At 35.2% G+C, this 20,701-nt stretch overlaps 2 protein-coding genes across 2 annotated transcripts; one reads left to right on the top strand and one right to left on the bottom strand.

The window, feature by feature from the left end:
- Window positions 1-1,327: 1,327 nt before the first annotated feature.
- LOC136279902 (isochorismatase domain-containing protein 2-like) lies at window positions 1,328-4,142 on the top strand. Its single transcript, XM_066164351.1, has 4 exons — window positions 1,328-1,541; window positions 1,728-1,883; window positions 2,369-2,485; window positions 3,472-4,142. The coding sequence occupies exons 1-4, from the start codon at window positions 1,452-1,454 to the stop codon at window positions 3,616-3,618; spliced, it is 510 nt and encodes a 169-aa protein (XP_066020448.1). The 5' UTR covers window positions 1,328-1,451; the 3' UTR covers window positions 3,619-4,142.
- A 1,092-nt stretch (window positions 4,143-5,234) lies between these two features.
- On the bottom strand, window positions 5,235-20,692 carry LOC131771567 (dipeptidyl peptidase 9). Its single transcript, XM_059087379.2, has 19 exons — window positions 20,059-20,692; window positions 17,902-18,196; window positions 16,298-16,332; window positions 16,088-16,184; window positions 15,624-15,685; window positions 14,897-15,000; window positions 14,597-14,765; window positions 13,952-14,176; window positions 13,789-13,859; window positions 13,368-13,455; window positions 13,035-13,179; window positions 12,455-12,505; window positions 11,671-11,768; window positions 10,693-10,833; window positions 9,811-9,913; window positions 9,333-9,382; window positions 9,084-9,226; window positions 8,465-8,576; window positions 5,235-7,748 (listed from the first exon to the last, which is right to left on the bottom strand). The coding sequence occupies exons 1-19, from the start codon at window positions 20,545-20,547 to the stop codon at window positions 7,656-7,658; spliced, it is 2,571 nt and encodes an 856-aa protein (XP_058943362.2). The 5' UTR covers window positions 20,548-20,692; the 3' UTR covers window positions 5,235-7,655.
- Window positions 20,693-20,701: the final 9 nt, after the last annotated feature.

Genomic DNA, 20,701 nt, shown 5'->3' with positions numbered 1-20,701 from the left:
CGAGGAGACTCATAGGTATCTTGAGGCGAGAAGGTCATAAGTTAACTTTTGATTGACTCATGACTGTAAATACTTTAGCCCGCCTCAGAAAAAACGCCGGGTGTTTTGAGCACTCATCATTTTTTTGTATAAAATGGTTGTTATTAAAACTACACAATCTAGAACTGAACTATTTATAAGAATATTTTGAAAAGGTAGGTGCAAATACATCTTATGAACATGGTTTGGTGTCTGATTTTGCGTTACGAAAAGTAATTCGAAGCCTCTGGCCGTGGTCAATTAGAAGTAGACTGGCACTAGTCAGGTCAAGTCGATCAAGATGGCGGCGAAGCTGGGAAGGCTTGCAGTGAATAATACGGCGTTTCTCCTGTGTGATATCCAGGAAAATTCCGACCGTCTATCAGGTACTTTCCTGAGATCATCAAAGTTGCTCAAGAATGGTAAGTCCCGTGGAGAAGTAATGGTGGAGAAGTAATTAAGCTAAAGTTTCACAATAATTTACCATCAGCATACAAATACACTTTAAGGAAACTTGATAACTACCTTTTTTTGTATATGCATTACTGTTCGCCGTGGCCCAATTTTATTGAAACTCAAGAGCTTGAAATTAATTTTATAAGCTTGCCATAAGCTTTTCACAAGAAGAGGTCCAGAGATAGGACCCTCACACCCCCCTCGAAAGTAGACACAAGAAAGCCTTACCTTTACTGGTTAATGCACATTGCATATCGTAAACAACCATTAGATATCTAGGCTCAAACTTTCATAATTATTGAGTTGAGTACTTCAGACTGTCCCCAACCTACCCCACTAAGTGAAAATGCCTGGGTTGACATTGTTCTTACTCACTATTCTATAAGATCATATAGTGCTATCAGTTGTTTCATTACTTTGTCACTTGCGATGTGGATTGTGATGTTTCAACTGTATTCTGCTCCTCTCTGTCAGGTAATTAGTTTAATGTATTATACCCCTCTTTAATTATACATCTTATTCCACAATGATTGGTTGGTTTTTATGAGCTGTGGTTGGCACATTTTATTATATTTCCTCAGTGGTCAGCTACTATCCAACTCTCCAGTTACTGCATTTCTTGATTATGGGCAATTTTGCTTCCAGAATTTTTACTCCATTGTCCCTGATTTTTTTTGCCTTACAAAATGTCACATGAATCACCCTTTAAACCCTTTGTGTGTGATAGGCATTGCAATCACTGAAATTTACTTCCCTCCAAGGTAGGTGGAATGCAGTGTTGAGGGTATGCTCATGAACTGTAGTTGTCTTTGATTTAGAGAGTTCAATGTTTCTGGAAAGATGTGTTCCTTTAGTCTGTGTTTGTGTGGGTCAGCTGTAAAATTATTGTTAGCCACAACACCCTGGTAAACTGCTAAAGGACAGTCATTTAGTTCATTAGGAGCATTTTGTGGGTAGTTTTAAAATTCTTGTGAAATATGGCCATAGTAGAAATGTTTTACTGTTTTTGTTATTTTCAGGCAGCAGCAGCCAAAATTATGGAAATACCCATCATTGCTACAGAACAGGTATCAAAATATAATTTTTTTATTTGCATTTCAGTGTTTTTTTTTTTATTGAGAAATTGATTTGTCAATGTGCTGTCCTGCGATGAATTACAGGTACATGAAGTCAAATTTATGAATTAAAATAAAATCATGTGGCAACAGGATATCAGTGTGGTGACAAAAGTTATGTTTGAATTTGTTCTCCAGTATCCTAAAGGACTTGGCAACACAGTAGAGGAAATTGATACAAGTTTTTTCAAAGAGCGCATATTTCCTAAGACAAAGTTTTCCATGGTGATACCTGAAGTTGAAGAACAGCTGAGACAGCTAAATATTGAGAATGTGGTATTAATGGGTATTGAGGTAAGTACTATTGATTATGATAAATACTCAACTCCTCCCTTTACTTTACATGACATTGTATTGTAATGCAGGACTTTGTGGGTGTTCTTTATGATTGGAGTTAAACAGTGTTGCTGATTTTCTCAATTGAAAGTTATCAAGAGGATACATGTGCATAGTAGAGTATCCAAATTTGTTGTTTAGAATATCCCTTCTTTTTTAAAGAAGGTGAAACTGTTGTGAGCACAACACTGCATATTCAGAGGAAGAGGGAAGGTGTAATTCTTTTGAATGTTTTAACTAATTATCACACTGGGCTAGTGATCCTGGGATTTGATGGTTGATTGCAAATAAAGTAATTTTTTAATCTAACTAGTTTACTTTTCTGTGTAAATATTTGGCTGGATCTGAAAATCATGAATCAATTTAAAAGTAATCAATTCTTTTCAAAGTAATTCTGATATGAGAGTTGAAGCCACAGGACTAGAGTGAATATTTATTTTCAGACTCAAGTCTGCGTACTACAGACAACTATGGATTTGCTTGAAAAGAATTATACTGTTCATGTTCTGGCTGATGGTGTCTCATCACGCACTATGGTTGAAAGAATGTTTGCCCTTGAGGTAATACAAGATATGGAAGTATTAGATTTATTGGGAAGGGGGGGGGGGGTTGTGTGCAGGAAATGAAACCCTGTATATTTAAGTCTTGACAGATAGTAATTTAGTCTCAGTTCATTAAGTAGTATTGCATACTGATTCAGGCTTCTCATTAACCTTTAACTCCCAAGATCTCATCAGTAATTCTCCTTACTGTCTGCCATACAGTTCTTGTGATGTTAGTTTGGAGAATTTGGTATTGGATCAACTAATAATCTTCTAATTGATACTTTTCTTTATTCTCATCACTTGTCTGCTTTATATTGTATTGATATTGTAAGGAGAAATTCTGTCTTGGTCACTCATGGGAGTTAAAGGGTTAAGGGCTGCCCACTGGATTAAAAAACCAGCAACCTTGATTTCTGAACCATGCTCTTTCATAAAATAATGTGTGTATGTTGTGAACAGTAAACTTTCAATAAATATTAAAACAAGTGACAACTATAATAACAAATTTCAGACTAAGGCAGACAACTTGCTTGAAATTCACTTTCACGTTTCACTAAAACATACAAGTCATGTATGCTTTTACATTTTCTTACTAGTTGGGCACTCTTGCAATCTCTACCTAGTACCAACCTGCATTTTGCTTTGCATCATGATACTTCCAAAAGAATACATAAAATAGTATTTCAGTACCTTTGAATTTCAAAACTGAATATTTTGTAAGGGAAGGAGCTTTTGATTTGTCAGCCATCTACTCCATACAGCTAACCATCTACTCCCTAACTAATTGAAAACTCTGATGATTCTTATTTCTTTTGTGCATGTCACATGTGTAGGTGTACAAAGGTTACATATTGTTTTGTTTTCTTGGTACAAGTCTGTGCTTGTCTCACTGGAATAATTAGCCAATTCAGTGACTACTCAAGTTCACTTTGGGAAATACTTCAAATCAGGCTTTGGCTAAAATATTTTGTTGATATAGTTTCACTGTTGCTTTCTTCTAGCGACTCCGCGAAATGGGTGCTATTGTAACTACTAGTGAATGTACTCTCTTCATGCTGTTGGGGGATGCCAAACATCCCAACTTTAGAGAGGTTCAAGCTTTAGTGAAGACAGCAGCCCCTGATTCTGGTTTGCTGTCCAAGTGTTGATGGAGGAACAATGGGTGTACTGACTCCTCTATCCAGAAGAGTCTTTTGGAGAAAGTTACTGCAGCTGTGATCATTAGGCTAATTCAAACAATTTTAGGTATCTTGTTCTAAAGAAAGATTTCCCTCAGGGGGATGTAGATTTATGCAATACCACATTCTGTTCCACAAGTTGTTCCCGATTTGTCATGGGGACTTCCTTTAAAACTGTGTACTAGTCTTAAAACCTGCAAGACTGGTAATACATTTTGATCTTTATCATAAGTTCAATGAGAGAAATATGTGAGCAAGCATAGAATGAATATAACAGTTTACAAAGATTAGGCTACGAACAGTCCCTCCTATTTGACAAGGTCCATTTCACAAGTCAAAAAAAATCAATGAATCGATATATTTTTTCACTGATTTTCCTTTGTGTCATGTATCAGACTTACATAAACATCAATTATTGTATAGCCTATACAAGGATTTATGAATGGTAATTTGATGGTATTCAAGTATTCAATAAAGATCAGTGGGCCTTTTGATTGATTGTGTTGAACCTTTTACACCCTAACAGTAGAGTACATATTCTCCTTACTGTTCTCTTTACATTTCATAAGGTGCTGACGAGGAGAATTTGTATAACAATCAAGAGCTTCTTTGCTTGGTGATCATTTACGTTACTCTTGTGACTTTAATGTGTGATTTAGGAATGATAATGTAAGGAGAGGATAGATGCTAGTCACTCAGGTTAAACCAATCCCATAAATATCATGACAGTAATTCAGAGCTAAGCATTTTATATCACTAGAAACCAACCAACTTGAAGTTGAAACGAGCACACAGCTTAAAAACGTGGAAAGTGAGAGTAGCATGTTTTAATTATTGTATTTAGTTGACAATGTGCATCTTTTGGTTAAGACCATGGAGTTTTGTAGACCAATCTGCAATAGATTAATTCATATAAATGATCCTGGATTATTTTTGACACTTGACTGAAAATGGAAAGTAGATTTTTTTAAAAATGAAATGTTTTTGATTCTCAGTAAAGTGTAGAAGGTAACTTGTTTAATTAATTTTGCATGACACTGCTGACAAGGAATAAAAAGATACAATATGAAAGGAAATATTACAAACTACTGATTGGTCAGTGTTTTTGTCCATTTGTCTTGTCCCTTAGTAGAGGTTAAAATTCTTTTAAAACAAGGCCCTCTCCAGCAGTCTAACTTTGAATTATTTTAGCAAGTTTTCATGGTGAAACAAGAATATGCATAAACCGCTAGCACATGACACAACTTAACTAAAATTCCCTAGCATGTCCGATTTGCATGAGAGTAATGCAATGCCTGATACAACAGTCAGTTGTTTTTTATTTACATACCATATGTTGAATAACTTGAAAGTAAGACAAAAAAGGGAAGAATTGAGTGAAAGTAAGTTGTTTGAGACAAATAGGGAATGTTGTTAGTAAGCCAAGAAATTAAGTACCAGTAGTAAACAAAAACTGAAAACTTTTTGCTTGTGCGACTCACACTTGACAAACTAACAAGTTATACAATCTTTGGGAAGTTGAGATCACTTAGCAATAACACTGAAAATATCCATGGCAAAATAAAATTTTATTTAATAGTTTATAGTGTTTAAATGTACAAGTTACAAAAGCATGTACTAAGCCATAACATAAGATGAAAAACTAAATCCATAGTTCTTTCATTCCTAAAAGCACCTTCTACATCCATATTTAACTCTTGAAATCCTAAGATCTAATTGTCAATTCTTCTCCCTAGCTGCTACACATTTCCTAGTTAATTAGCTGCAAAATTAAACTTGGTGTTAGATCAAAATAACAAGTTTTACCCGATAAGTTTGAGTATCGTCATCACCTATTTGTAGGAAATGTCTCAATATTAAGGGGAGAAGTTGTATGTTAATCACTTAGTGGGAGTTAATGGGTTAAAGTAGCAATCAGGTGCAGAGGTCATAAGTATGATCAGGAAATCAGATATCTTCTGCTTACAATTGATGTTTAGACGTTTGCTACACTAAGGGTAATTAGATGAAATATGAATGAACTCATAACCAGTGAATTAATATCAATTCAGAATATTAAAGTGGCAATGTTTTTTTTTGCCAGTAACTGCCATTTGAAAATGATTCCTTTATATACCTAACCTTGTCCAAGAGATGGCACCTAACAATCAACTGTTCTATCTGGGCTCCCATTACCTACTGAGCACATGCATATTTAAGGTACATACTGAGAAACCCTTGTGGTGTACCAAACATTTTTTTCAGACAGTTGTGATTGAAGGACCATTTAAAATTGGTAAAAAAACATGTTTTAGTAGTCATTAAATGTTTCTTTTTCCTAATGTTTGTACTGTTAATGGAGCAGTTGGTCAGAAACATCACTGTCATGTACATCTTTCAAAGATGTGAAATTTGGAAGAGTGCTCATCTGTATTTTGTAGATTTCTAATGTGTCTAGAAACCATGAAATTAGGAAATTCTAAAACAGATAAAGATAGTGGTTACATACCATCTCCATGGCAGGTGTGTGTATTTTTTATTTATTTATTTTTTTGTGGGTGAGCACTAAATGCGCTCATCTTTCCTGTCATATCTCAATTAGCTACTGTTTGGACTTGCAAGACAAGAATATCAGAACACAAAGAACAAACCAGTAGGGTCATACCTTGAAAGACAAATGAACCAGGAGAATGAAAATCTACTTTCTTCATTGATCCCTGCCCTCAATCATCTTTTGTCCTCTCATCTCCACTACTCTGATTCAAAATTTGGCTCAAATGCTCAGAAAATGTAAATCATAACTGCAGGTAGCTTCAGCTACTTCTTTTGTTTGTTGTATAAGATAAAGGGTTGTGTTTGTTAATAAATAATTTCTAACTTACCTCCTTAGGAGGGACATATGTTGGTTAAAGATCTCAAGGGCATTTCTCTATATTGTTAATTTTAAATAAATTTCAACAGATATAATTGCCAGTAACATTCCCCATAGTTATAATCATAATAATCAGGAGGACGGTTTTAAACATAATTTATCAGATTCTGGCTCATCCTGATACACCAATACATGTAGGTGGGGTTGGTAATGCTGTTTAAATTATATTAATTTTAAATTAAAATGACTGAAGTTCTTAGCTAGACTAAAATATGCTGATAAATTAGGGTGTTAGCTTATTTTGTAAATCTACAAGAGATGACTTTCCAATCAGCACTGTGTAACATGCCTAGAATAGTTTTAATACATTAATTTATGCTTTTAGCTTGAAACAACTAGAATTTGAAATAGGAAATGTGATGCCTATTTAAACAGCAGAACCTGATAAGACTTCTAAGCTATGCTCCCTTGCTAGTGTTCATTGTCTCCAGAAATTCATGTTACTGTAAATTGATTCCTACCAAGCCAAAGTGTAACAGAACAATTTGAAAGCTGATAAACTGTGTCAGAATCCACACTTATATTTAACCCAAACATGAAAGCAACAAGGCTTCAAATATATTCTTCATTAATAGTAATTCTCAATTTGATGGCTGTTGTGTTCCAGCCAATGCAAAGCATGTATTAAACAGACCACACAACAGCTAATATGGGCATGTTACTATCCTGACTAAACTTTGAAAGTAATACCTAATAGAGTCAATGTTGCTAACACTTCCTCTAACTAGAAATTAAAACTACCTGTTCCTTTAATTCTCCTACCTGACAACCAATCACAAACTTCTTTATTGGCTGATCCTGAGAACCTGGTAATTTATGATCACAAATCCTCTTATGATAGTTTCATTATTCTCATTACCTGTCTGCTTGAAATGTTTAGAAATTGAGAGGAGAATTTATGTTCAGGGCACTCCTGCAAGTCAGAGAGTTCAAGTAGCTTTACTGGCCTAGTAGTTTTTTTTCTTATTTTTTGTTTCTTTTTTCCTTTTTTCTTTTGTTTTTTCTTGATATTTCAGTTTTGGATATTTCCCAGCTGACAAATGACCAGCACACAGCTTAAGAGTGGGTCAAAGTATATAATTACACAACCCACTGTCTACAGATTCTTCTGTAAAAAGGAGAGCAGCATAGTCTCATAATGTTCTGATGAAACTGACTGACGAATGCCATGCCTCTCATTTGGATAGATCTGCAATGAGTTAACATAATTCATGGTTAACATCACTTTGCACTTCACATCTTAGTTAGTAGTTAACTGTTCTTGTTCGAGGATGTTTTAGAATACCTGCCCATATTGGTCAAGAACATTAACGACAAGGCATTTAACAAATGCTCAATCTACAAGGTCTGAAAAATCAGTTTCCTCTCCACTCAAACTCATACATGAATAGAAAGAGGCAATCAGTGTGTTTAGACTGATCAACATGGCTTTATATAAAAGGTTGCAAACAAGCGAGAGAGGTACCTTATAATGGTCTGGTACTCTCTGTCTTTAGACCCACATTAAAATTATGACTTGCAATATTCTTTCCCAAAACTAATGTTGGTGATGCTTTCAAAGAACAATAATGGTCTAAAAATAAAGTGTAACCACCCATTCAATCAAGGTATTTCTTGATTAGTTGTCCACATAAAAATTGCATCGAATTATTTTCCATGATTTTGACTTTTCACTTAGACAAATTCAATTACTTTCCAAGCAGGTCTGAAGATAGTCTCCTTCCCAAACACAATTTGGTCATGTCACACAATGCACTCTAGAGTGCGTGGAACAAGACCAAACACCAGCTATGAAGGAGACTAGTTGGGATAGAGAAATGGTTGAATTCTGTGGCTCTCTGCACTTTAGACCAGCATGAACACGTTCTATCTCAAATATTATCAAAATTAGGGATGCATTCTTACCAGAAGCTGATACGGCTTACAGGCTTTTATCAGTTCAGTTATAAGCAAGCTTGAATGGTAAAAGTGAACATTTTCATCAATTAAGCCATGTACAAGAAGCAGTCTGTTCTCTCTGTTGATTGAAATATGACTATAAGTACAGGTAACTTTGTTTTAATTTAACCAAATAATGAATTTTAATTACAGTTACTGTAATATTATGATTATCATAAACTCTTTCATGTACATGTAATAAGACAGTCTTTGCCATAAACATGTCATATTCCACCCACAAAAACATAATTATTTATAAAACATAATTTACAATCAGCCTCATATTTAAGCAGTTGGTTTTAAAAAGTTGCATAACAGAAGTGTAAATGCAGAGCTGAAATGCTGTAACATTTATTGGATGGTTGCTCACTTGATAAAAGTTCACTGTGCTATATCCCATATGAAAGGAAAATCATGCTTTTTAAGAATAAAGGAAATTCTGTTCATAACCTTGGTGACAACTATGAAATTACCATCACTCACAAAATCATCCAGTGTTGTTAAACACAATTAAAATTAAATTTTTATCAATCGAAAACAACTGAGAAAAAGGAAAATACAGTAATAGAAACAGATCACCACTTACTCATCTGGGAATCGATTTGCATAATTTAGCACAGAGCTCATTTTGTATCCAAGGGGATTTTCTGCAGGTGTATTCATGTATCTCTCTGTGTAACCAGTGTCATAAGCTGTCCATGTGGTCACCGGGGCACCAACAATGGCAACCTGTGGCACAAAATGTCAAGCAAATGTAACTTTGAATATACATGTCATCACAATTTTATTTCAGAGGCAGACAATGAATGACATAAAGGACTCTGACTTCTCTTACCTTAAACACATCTGGACGCTGTAACAAGCCCAGCAAGGACAAGTAACCTCCTGGATGGTTGAAAACAAATGAAACAATTCCAATTCATGTAACATCATAAAAATTAAAGGAAAAATTGGATAACAACAAAAATATTTGGTTCAGAACTGAAACAATACAGGAAAAAAATAAAAATTACTATGAATCCCATTTTTCTTAATGGTTCTACTTCGATCTGTGACCCTTTTAAAGGGATTCATTAAAAAATCATTTCCAAATCAAATCTGTATTATGTAACTTAGAGAGGAGATGGGTGATTTGAGCCAAAATAAAACATCTCAATGTTCCACAGTTTGGCCTATCTGCATCACATTACTAACTAAGAGTTTGTTAATAGTAAGTTAGAGCAAGCTGGGAGATAAACTTGTCTCCTTGACAGGAATTAAACCATTACTATTAGGGGGTACTAATTACAGCTTAGATGCATTGCCATAGTTACCATAGGACCAGCCGTGGATGGCTATTCTGGACAAGTCGACGATTTCAGTTGCTTTAGCAACATACTCTAACCCTTCAACCTGATCTTCAATCTCTACTTGACCCTGAAAGAAAGACAATTTATATAACTGCAGCCTCCTTAAATCAAAAACTATTCAAAATGTTGTAGAATCCAGTAATTAAAAGAGAACATCTCTCAACAGCAAGTTTCACTGAATTATGAACTCAAGGGATTAAACTGTGAATAAGGTGGAGTTTTCTCTTAATGTGGCTGAGTTAAACAGTAGATACATTTTAGTATATATGATTGTCTGAGTGATTAATGAGTTCTTATTGCCAATGGATCAAAAGATGTGCCATTACCACTTGATACAAAGAGATACAATATTGAATGAACATTTCCCTAAAGAGTACCCTTGTATGCATGTATGAGTAGTTGATTTATTTGCTAAGAACTCAGTGACAAAATGGACAAAATTTCTAAATTAAATGTTACAGTTATTTGACAATCACTCAGTCAATAAGCAATAATAGTATAGTCACCCCCATCCCCTTCCACCACCAAAAAAAAAAAAAAAAAAAAAAAAAAGACATTGAAATATTAAGACCTCCTTGTCCGACAAGACACCATGGACTGACACAATTTCTTTTTTTTTTTTGGTGGAAAGGTGGTGGGGGGGGGGGGGAGGGGGAAGGGGTGAGTATTGCTTATTGACTGCCAGGTGAGTAATTATCAAATGACTGTTAGTAATTTATTCCATTCTATTACTGAGTTGTTAAAAGATAGATCAACTCAGATCAATTAATTTATTCTGGTAAGAATAAATAAAAAATCATAACTTTACTTAATCTACATCCTATAAATCTGTAAATTGACACGTACCAGGCGACTCTTGATATGTCCTTCAAACTGAAGACCTCTGTGTGCAGAACCTCTGCAGTCCATAACTACCACAACATAGCCCAGTTTTGCTATGGTGTGCAGTCGGAGAAAGCGATAACCCTTGTGAGCATTGGTCACCAGCTGCCAAATAATAAGTATAGGTAATCACATGAGGCCAAGTACTATTAAGGATTAATTGCATGAGAGTTTTCAAAATTTTCCAAAATTTCCCAAGTCGCGAAGCGACAAGGGCAATTTGGAAAATTTTGAAAACTCAAGTGCAATTAATCCTTAATAGTACGAAGTCTCATGGGATTACTTGTCTATCAATAAAGGGCAAAATTATGCAATGGATTAGCCAATCATTAACAGGTAATCATGCCCTCTCTTGATTACTAAAAATGCCCTCGATTAAGAAAAAATGCCCTCTCTCTCAACCAATCAGCGCTCAGTAATTTTGCCCTTTATTGATAAACAGGCATAGCATTGATAAAGTAGCACAGGTTTCCTGTCCCAGTATGTTACTTGTTTGATAAAATTGAAATTTAATGTCTCATTGAGACAGACAATGGGCCATTTTACAGTCTGTTATGTACTTAGTTGCCCAGCCTTTGATTTGGAGTGAGGCTGAAGGTGACCTTGTTGTGATAGAGACCAGTATCTAGTTAGCATGATAACAAAGTAATTTGCATTTGAAAAGCAGCAAGGTTTGTATCATAACAAGGTCACCCTTAGCCTTATTCCTGTTCAAAGGCTTGGCAACCAAGCACACAACTGTAAAATGGACTATTAACAACAAGAAATACTATAAGGAGACAACAAAAATAGATGTAGCTTAAAACTGTTAACAAATATATCCATATATGGAACACTGCTTGTTCTCTTCATTTACTGTAAGAAATTAAAAAATAGAATCTACAGATAACTATTTGGCTTTCAAGTTGTACTTAATGCTGAGATAAATTTTGGTTTCTTTACCTGAACATGAGGTCCTCCATACAAATAAAGAACGGTTGGATATTTGACTCCAGGTTGGATTGAGGGAGGTTTGAACATCATTCCATACACCTGATGTCCTGATAAGAATGACCTATTTTAGCAATTTCTTATTTAACAACCCTTTGTACCCACAGAAACTTGAAAAAACTCAGACAAATTTCATGTACAATCAAAGCTTGTCACAATGAGATAATCTGACTGGGAGAACATGTAAACAACTATTACTCAACTGTAGATATGAGAGTCTGACACTATTGATACACTTCCACGACTTTTATTTGGTTTTGTTTTTATTGAGTTATTTGGTGTGCCTACAATAGTATACAGCCAGATGTGAGGCTAATTTAAGGCTTCAGGCATTACCATTAATTTTTATGCACAAGCTTTGCTTCATAGCCCAAAGAATAAGCCCAAAATACACAGACTGAGTACATTGAAGTAAAACAAACTACAAAAATTGTAGCAACCCATCCAGTAGCCTGCAATTTACAATATGTTCTATAAAGAATACAAATTTCTAGTTTCTAAAGATAGAAATAATTTTAGGCTTTCCCATGATAAAAAGTACAGACATACTACATACATACAAACATACATAAAAAGAGGAAAAAAAATAAAAAACAGAACAATGCCAATAATTATAGTATGCAACAACGCACACACAAAAACCTGAAACCCAGCAAAACTGGCAACATATCATATTCCCCATGAAACATCTATTACGTGGCACATGTACTTCATGAGGTTTATCTTTTCAACTTACCATGCTTGCTTTCATAAGAGAAAAGTTCTGGTGGCTGGTAATCTGGGATAACTAGAGAAAAAAAAATCTCTTGGCAAACTGACATACTGTGCCCTGTTATCAACTCTATCAAATATAATGGATAATGAACTTAATCCATTTTTAGCTATTATCAATTTTCATGATCTACATTTCAACAACATATCTGTCTTAATCTCCTGGTTCTAAAACATCACTAATGATCATCAAAATTTATGTGTATACTGTGCAATGTGTGTAAAAAGGCTGAGGTAGTGTTTCCAGGAGCTAAAATTTCATGTATATTTATATACTAGGTGATCTAGGCAATTGAAAACCTTAAAATGTGTTTAAAAACTGACTAATATTTGGAATACAATGAACAGAACATTACATGACTGCCTTTGGATACAAAGTTATCCCCTTGTGCTGATAATTATCTCGCATGAGTTTGCTTTGTAACTGCCACTTATTCATATTATTAACCTTAGTGCCACAAACAGATTTCACATGACAATGTCATTAGGCTGCAAGGAGTTACACCCACGAGATCAATGGTTCTAACTAAGCAAGCAATTCATACCATTTGCCCTCAGCAATTCAGCAATTGGTTCAACTGTGATGAGGGGGACATTGTTCATCTCTACTTCATCATGATGCATTTGATAAACCATCACAGCTTGTGTTTGTTGTATAGAGGAATAAACTGTGACAAATTTAGTAAAACTCTGAAAGGAAATTAAACATTTACTAAATTAATAAATTATTATTCTAAATTTGTAGATGTGATGATGATGTTTAATGAACTGAAGAGGAAGATCTAGAAAAATGGAAATTTTGGTTTTCATATGGTAGTCAAAATTGTCTACAATGCAAACAGCTATAAAAAGCAAGTCACATAATTGGTTTTCTTTACCTCGTTTAGAGAGACTGCATGGGAAAACCCTTTTTGGGTTAGGCGCTGTGGCTCCATGAAGAAAGACTCTGCATATGAAACCACATATCTGAAAAAAATTATTTTTCTCTATTTAAAGCATAAAATCAAGTGAAATTGGATTACACATGCAAAAATTTAGCATGCTCATTGGCTGAGAACAGTGCAGAAAGTTGAAATTAATTTGATTGCCAGCTAAGCAGTGAAAGCACAGCAAAAAAAAAAAAAAATGGTGCACAGGTGAGGAGAGAGTAACAAGTTTTACTTCAGAGTTTGGGAAAAATTTAAATTCAAACAATTTTTTGAGTTAAGTGGGTTGCACATTCAAACACAGCCTGCTAAATTGACCAACCTTAATGCACATATTAACCGAGAGATATTAGTAATAAAGTATGATACTCACAGATGCTGTTCCAGGGGTGTGTCTTTGGTGCCCATAAAGTAAATAAGTTTGCGATTTTCATCCACCCAAATCTGAAAATTGGTAAACTTGCATTAACATTTTTATATTTAAATTTATATTGTATTTATTGTATCTATATATATTTTTACTTTAATTTACTTACCTCTTTACCATCAACTTCCCAATCCCCATCTGTTAATTGCCGCTGGGTCACAAGAGGATAATGGATACAACACTCTGAAATAAAACTACCAGCCCTTGCTCGTGTAAGTGTGTGATTACTGTTTGCAGTTGCTAAATAAAGGTGACGGAACCCTGATATTTCACTAGACCAGATGAACTGCAATCTTGAATCATTCATGCGTAAAAAGTGAGTGAGCTCAGCAACCTGGAAGAAAATAGATTGAAATACTTGCTGAATTAAGAGACTGTATTATAGCTTAGATTCTTTTGAGACAATTGAAGTCACTTTCAAGTACTGGGTCTCTTCCTTCTGCTGGATCCAAGACTGGGGCTCACAAACATGTAAGTTGAATACTGTATTCCCTCAGATAAGCACTTGACCTGTAACAATTCTGCTGTAGTTGAAGCTTAAAAAGTAACTGTTACAATCTATACTTGTATCCTTACTGTTTAAGAAAGTGTGGGATGAGTTGGGGCCCTTAATTTGAGAGGGGTTCCAGGAAATATTGCAGCTTAAGAGGGTGGGTGCTTATTTGGGAGAGGGCACTTATTTGAACAGTGGTGCTTATTTGGGAGAGGGTTCTTATCACAAGAAATATCATGGTTAAGTTAATGATTAACTTACATTTATCCATATATCATTTGATTCCTCTGCTAACACTTCAACCATAGGGCTGCCTTCCGTTATTGTCAACAACTGATTTGCTGGATGGTTAACAGGAACAAAGAATGCTACAGGGATTTGAACCAAAGCAAGGTGCTGCTGACTTCTATCAAGTATTTCTGCATACACACTGCAAGTCAGGCAAATAAAAACAAATCCTCAAATCTTTCATATTGATTATACAGAAGAGTGTTCACCATAACAAATTAAAGAAAAAGAAAGAAGAAAATGGGGATAAGCAACTCAAGATACAAGCCTAACCTTTCACCATCTGGTAACCAACCACACCTCACAAGGTATTCCATAAAAGGAAATGCTTCTGAAAGTGGAACTCTCATCTGATATTCAATCACATGATCACAGATCTGAAGGAACAAAAAGCAAAGTATCAATACAAATATTATTACTTGTTCTTAAAACTCAAGAATACATTCTATAAAGTTATACTCATGCACTTATGAACAATTTTAAATCAGTATGATGTATCTTGTCATTTTTGAAATTACCTGTTAACTTAATCTACCAGTAACTAAGAAAAGCAAGTTTTGTAACAAATTTAGAAAAATATACTTAGTACATGTATTCTCAAAAAAATTGGAAAAACAGAGACCTATAACCTTTACACCCTAACATTAGCATGTATATTCTCTATACTGTTCTCTATACATTTCCTAGGGTTCTGACAAGGAAAATTATTTTTATAAATCAAGAGCTTCTCTAGTTTGTGATCATTTCCATTATTCTCATGACCTTAATGTTTGATTCAGGTGTGATACTGTGAGGAGAAATTAGATGTTAGTCACTTTTAGGAGTGTAAGGGTTAAAGAAGCTCTGAAAATGTTCACATTGATTTTCAAGTTTTCTCTGAAGAAAGTGAGAACCAACTCGATTTTCTGCACAAGTTGCACAATTTGGGTTTCAAGTTATGCTTAAGCAAGTAAATTAAGGTCAAAATTATGATTCCATATTATGTAAGTTGTCACCTTACCTTGCCACTTGTATCAATACTGAACTGGACAATTTTAAGTTTGGATTTAGCATTGGCAGAGCCTAGTTAAAAAAAGCCATATTTTTTTTTAAGCGTAAGAAACTTATGATTGAAAAAAAAAATTTTTCTGTGATGATTGCACCACCCATTGGGAATAAGTTTTGCCTATAAAACACACCTCATACTAATGGTCACTCTGGAAAATCAAAAGCTCTCCTTCAGCTTGTACTCTCCATTACAGATAAGCCCTCCAGTGTAACCCACCTCCCCTCCCTTCTGCCTTGAGATCAGGGACACACATGCTTTACCTCTCAAAACAACAAGACTGGCCCTAATCCCAATCTGGCTGCAGGAGTAAATTTGAGTCTAGCTGCAGCTTTCTAATTAGAAGTACGTTGTATAAGAACCTGGTAAAAAGAAAAGTTTAGCGAAATTGGATAGTTCAAGGGAAAAAATTCTCATACCTGCCCTAGGATATCTGTAGCTATCTACATGACTATTTTGCACCATACTGTCTGGACCAGATACAATGTGAAGAATTTCTACAGAGCTCTCATCGACCTGGTGAAAAGAAGAAAAAATTTGTTTAATAAAAAAGACTATATGCCACAAAAAAAAAACAACAAAGTGCAAATCCTGGTTATCACATATAAGGATTACAGGCTTTTCATTACCTCTTCAAATAAAATTCTGTAAGTTCTTGTTAGGTCTATGGAAATAGAACAAATGGTATTAATTTTGAGCTTCCTTGTACATTATGAGTATCCAAACTAAATGTATGTGAATGACCTCCTATACATTTAGTGTTCATTTGATCCATGTTTTCTGTTTGCTCTTTCATGTATTTCTGTTCTCTTAGATACATGTGAAGTATTAGACTACAAAATTAAGAAAGCTTTATAGGAAATAATGCACTGGAGGTACAGAATAAGACTGAGAGGCAATCGTGATGAACTGTGCTGTGACATGTATGATGAGCAACAATATTAAAATCAGACTTACATATAACCCTCTACACCCTATTATCATCAGTGTTCTCCTTTTCAGGCAGTAACCGGTAACATTTACCGCCTGTATTACTTCTTATTACCATTTAAAATTGCTTGGAATTCTTGAAAATCCAACAGGCAAAAGGATTGCTTTACTGGTTTGAAAATTTATTTTACCTATCATGCTTAAAATAAGGGAGAACACTGCATCATTAAACATTAATTTTTCTCCTCACTACTCTCTATACATTTCCTGTGGTACTGACAAAGAGAATTTGTCTAACAATCAAGAGCATCTTTAGTTGGTGATCATTTTCTTTATTCTCATGACCTCAATGTTTGTTTTAGGAGTGATACTGACAGGAGAAAATGGTCAGTAGTCACTCTTGAGGGTTAAAGGGTTTGGAACTTTAATATTTGAAAGACTCTTGGTAGTTTAGTTAATCTGTCAATTTGTCTCTATAAATCAATCTTTTAGCCTTTCATTAATTAAAAGTCAGTTGATCAAACATTCAGTTAGTTTATCTGATTACCCATCTGTGAAGTTTGTTTACAAAAAATAAAACTAAAAATAACTTTGTCTGTCATCCTACATGTCAATATCTGTTAGAGAGTCATTTGTTGATCAGTGAATATTTACCATTCACTGAATTCTTTTGGTCTGTTGGGCAGTTATTTTGTCAATCAGTTATTTCAACAGCCATTCAGTTATTTTGGTCAGTTTGGCAATCATTTCTCAATGGGTCACTCTGACAGTGAGTCAATTGTCAGTCATTCTCATTCATAGCCTCCTTGAAGATAATTTTTAATTACTAGTGAGTGAATCTGATATTGAAATAGCCAGCCCCTCTTGTTGTCTGTTTGGTAATCATTTGTATGTCATACACTCTGATAATCAGTTCATCAGACATTCTGTAGATACCCAAGATAGATAAGCTATTAAACTTGGTTTGCATGACAAAAACCCTGTAGGAAACCACAACATTACTAAACTTCTCATTATCACAAAGAAAAAGGTAAATTTAACACCTAATAACAAAATTAAACATGAGAATATTTGGCCAATGGCATGAACATACTCAGGAAAAAAAAAAAAAAGAAATTTAAAGAGCCCGTGTAAAGAGAGACTGATGCCATGCCCTTCTGATCAATACTTTGGAGGATGCGAAGTAGCTGAATTATACCACTACGTAGACACTGATTGATGCGACTGATAGACATCCCTTACAATGCTTGGATATGACTATTTGACCCTGCAACAAACATAAATGTTCTTGATTGGTACTTACTTTCATCAGTGCTAAATTTTGGCTGCCACCAGTAGCCAGTATATCTATCAAACTCCTCTTGAACAATAAATGAAGCCACACCAGCTGATATAGGCTCCTCCATTGGACTTGGTGAACCTTGATTTGTGTATGTCAATCTCCTTTCTTCCTCTGTGACAATATTATTGACCCAGACATCATTACGATGAATAAAAGCTACCAAGTTGGGATCACATGGACATAATTTAGCATCCATCTTTGTCTCTGAGGTCTGGGAATGCAACTCCTCTGGAATTATTGGTTGTCTATTATCATCCTAACAGAAGAGAGGATATAATAAATTCAGTCACTAACAAAAACTGATGACATTTTTCAGGAGCAATACTCTCAAAATGTGCCACAAGTGCATTAGATCCTATGATGATTTCTGTATACTTAATGGAAATAATGGAAAATTTAGCAAATATAGATGAAGATTCTGCTCTAGACACCACGCTATCTTTATCACCACCACTTAACCCTCTTACTTCCAGAAATAATTATCATGTAACCTCTCCCAATAAACTACATACACTATCCAGCACACTGGCAACTAATATATGGCAATGATTTGATATAGTACCTTCATTCCAAAAAGCATTCCCTCTCCCCCCCCCAATTTGTTTTTGTTTACAAGCTTCCCTATTCTAATGGTGCCCCTATTGAGTAAGCACCCTCATGTGTATAGGTTCTCTATTCCAATAAGCTTCCCTATTCTGTTTCAGTAATAGCACTTTTTGAGTGCATGTAAACTGAGATCAACCATAGTTCATCTTCCCTAAATTGCTTATTGAAAGCCTCATTACAGACACAGCCATCCTTGTCTCTCTATTATTATGTCCCCATGAGTGTAAAGTTCCTTCAAACAAATAATTTAGTCTTCAGCACTTTGTTTTGCACATTCTGCTTTATTTCCAAAAAGAAATAAGCACCCTTTCCTTGATCAGCACCCTGTTTCGAATAAGTGCCCTCCCTTGAAATATCATAAGTAAATAAGCACCCCGGATGCTGAATCAAAAAATTAGGGTACTTAAAACTTATCAGGTAGAAGCTGTTATCTTGGTCTAACACCAAATTCTCCAAACTAATTAACAAGGAAATGTGTAACAATCAGATCTTGTGAGTTAAGGTTTAAAAGTTTAATACCTTCTAACCACATTTTGAGAGTCAGATGTTTATGTAATCTACTCCAACTACTCAAAAACTGTCTAGATTTCAAATAATTCTGGGGGAGGGGGGCATGCCCCCATACCCCCCTGGCAGCTCATGCCTTTGGTGCTCAAAACTTGCCTCATCTTGTTCTGAAGTCTGGCTACAACCCTGGTGGTTACACTTTTCGCACATTTTAAGACAATTTTCAAAAGGTTGAAACCCTCTCTTGAATCTCAAAATGTGGTTGCTGTACAATTTCAAAACATAACTTTAACTCACAGATGTAAAATTTATTTTTTGTTTCTGAGGTGTCCCTCTCCCATCACAAACACTCTTTCAAAAAAAAAGAAATTCTGGCAAACAGTAATTTTACTAGAATCAGAAAAGTGATCTTCTACAGAACGTGATCTCCTGCGGAAGAGGATCCAATAGAGAGGGTCAACTCTACAATTATCTTGGTCAAGCATGCATTCAATTAAATTAATTTATGAAGATGACTTTGTTTTCCACAAAGCAAAAAGCCTGAGCAAGTTTTACAGAATACAAGAGACAGATGGGTGATGGAACATTATTCGGTCTTATTCTATACCACTAGCTGGGCCATGAATGCTCAAACAAACACAATAACGTGATTTAACACTGACTGTATATCGACAGCGTAAATATTACAACATCAAGTTTACACGATTAAAGAAATCACTAACGTGCATTAATTACGGATCACATCAACACTTGAAATACAGTCTAAGCTTACTCCTGTTCATTTACCACGACTAAATTGAAAATAAATTGTAGATCGCAAATACTCAACAGTTCCTAGCTTGTCTAAGTTATGTAATATAACTAAACCCTCGTAATCACGCTACTTGTACAAAAGGAAACTAAAATCTCCGATGGATCTCCTTGTATAGGAAAACCACGCAATGCAACCATAACGCTTTATCATTAAATATAGTCGTTAAACTCTCAACGCCAACCTAAGCTTACCTCTTCGTCAACTCGCCAATCTGTGCAAGTATACAAACTACTTGAAGCAGAAAACATGAACCTTCTACATGTCTCATCGAAATCGTAAGCGGTGATTCCAAATGCTCCAAGGCGTTTCCTCTCCCGCAGTAACTGTTCTTCCCTTGAATATCCCGAAAACGAACGGCTGATCTTAAATGAGTCAAGTAAAGGTTTCCACGGAAGAGGAGAAAAATCGTTTTCTTTCTCACCATTGGCAGAACTGTGTTGTCCAGGCAGATCGACATAGTGGATTGTGTTCTCACGGCTTCCAAAAGGAACGGCCAGAAAATATAGCTTGTTCTCGCAGAATGTAAATGAATGAGGCACTCGATTTACCAGACTTTGTTGCAGAGATTTTGTTTGTTTCACGGCGACCTGTAAATCTTTCCAACTGTTTTTTCTGACCGAAAATGACCCCTGTCGGTTCCTCAATTCGACACGCTCACCATAGGGTGACACATCGGACATGGCGCTGAAAATCTAACGAAGTAGAATATTATCAGTGCCATAAAAAGGAGTGTAAAAACGAGCAAATGTTTTCACAAACGCCGGGCAGAAGCCGGTCCTCCATCGCTCCTCAAAATATTCAAGACAAGTCACGATCCACGATGTCACGATTTCG

This window comes from Pocillopora verrucosa, chromosome 1 (assembly GCF_036669915.1).
Source record: "Pocillopora verrucosa isolate sample1 chromosome 1, ASM3666991v2, whole genome shotgun sequence".
NCBI classification, from domain to species: Eukaryota; Metazoa; Cnidaria; class Anthozoa; order Scleractinia; family Pocilloporidae; genus Pocillopora; species Pocillopora verrucosa.
Note: the sequence above shows the minus strand (reverse complement) of the source record. Positions and strands in the feature narration are given on the sequence as shown.

What these genes read in the sequence shown, in the direction of transcription:
- LOC136279902 (XM_066164351.1), top strand. Translation starts at nt 1,452, where the DNA reads ATGGCCATAGTAGAAATGTTTTACTGTTTTTGTTATTTTCAGGCAGCA. An exon ending in TGGTATTAATGGGTATTGAG is followed by an intron (nt 1,884 to 2,368) that starts GTAAGTACTATT and finishes ATTTATTTTCAG; the next exon opens with ACTCAAGTCTGCGTACTACA. An exon ending in AAAGAATGTTTGCCCTTGAG is followed by an intron (nt 2,486 to 3,471) that starts GTAATACAAGAT and finishes GCTTTCTTCTAG; the next exon opens with CGACTCCGCGAAATGGGTGC.
- LOC131771567 (XM_059087379.2), bottom strand. Translation starts at nt 20,547, where the DNA reads ATGTCCGATGTGTCACCCTATGGTGAGCGTGTCGAATTGAGGAACCGA. An exon ending in GTATTGATACAAGTGGCAAG is followed by an intron (nt 15,001 to 15,623) that starts GTAAGGTGACAA and finishes TTGTTCCTTCAG; the next exon opens with ATCTGTGATCATGTGATTGA. An exon ending in TGAATTGCTGAGGGCAAATG is followed by an intron (nt 12,506 to 13,034) that starts GTATGAATTGCT and finishes TTTTTTCTCTAG; the next exon opens with TTATCCCAGATTACCAGCCA.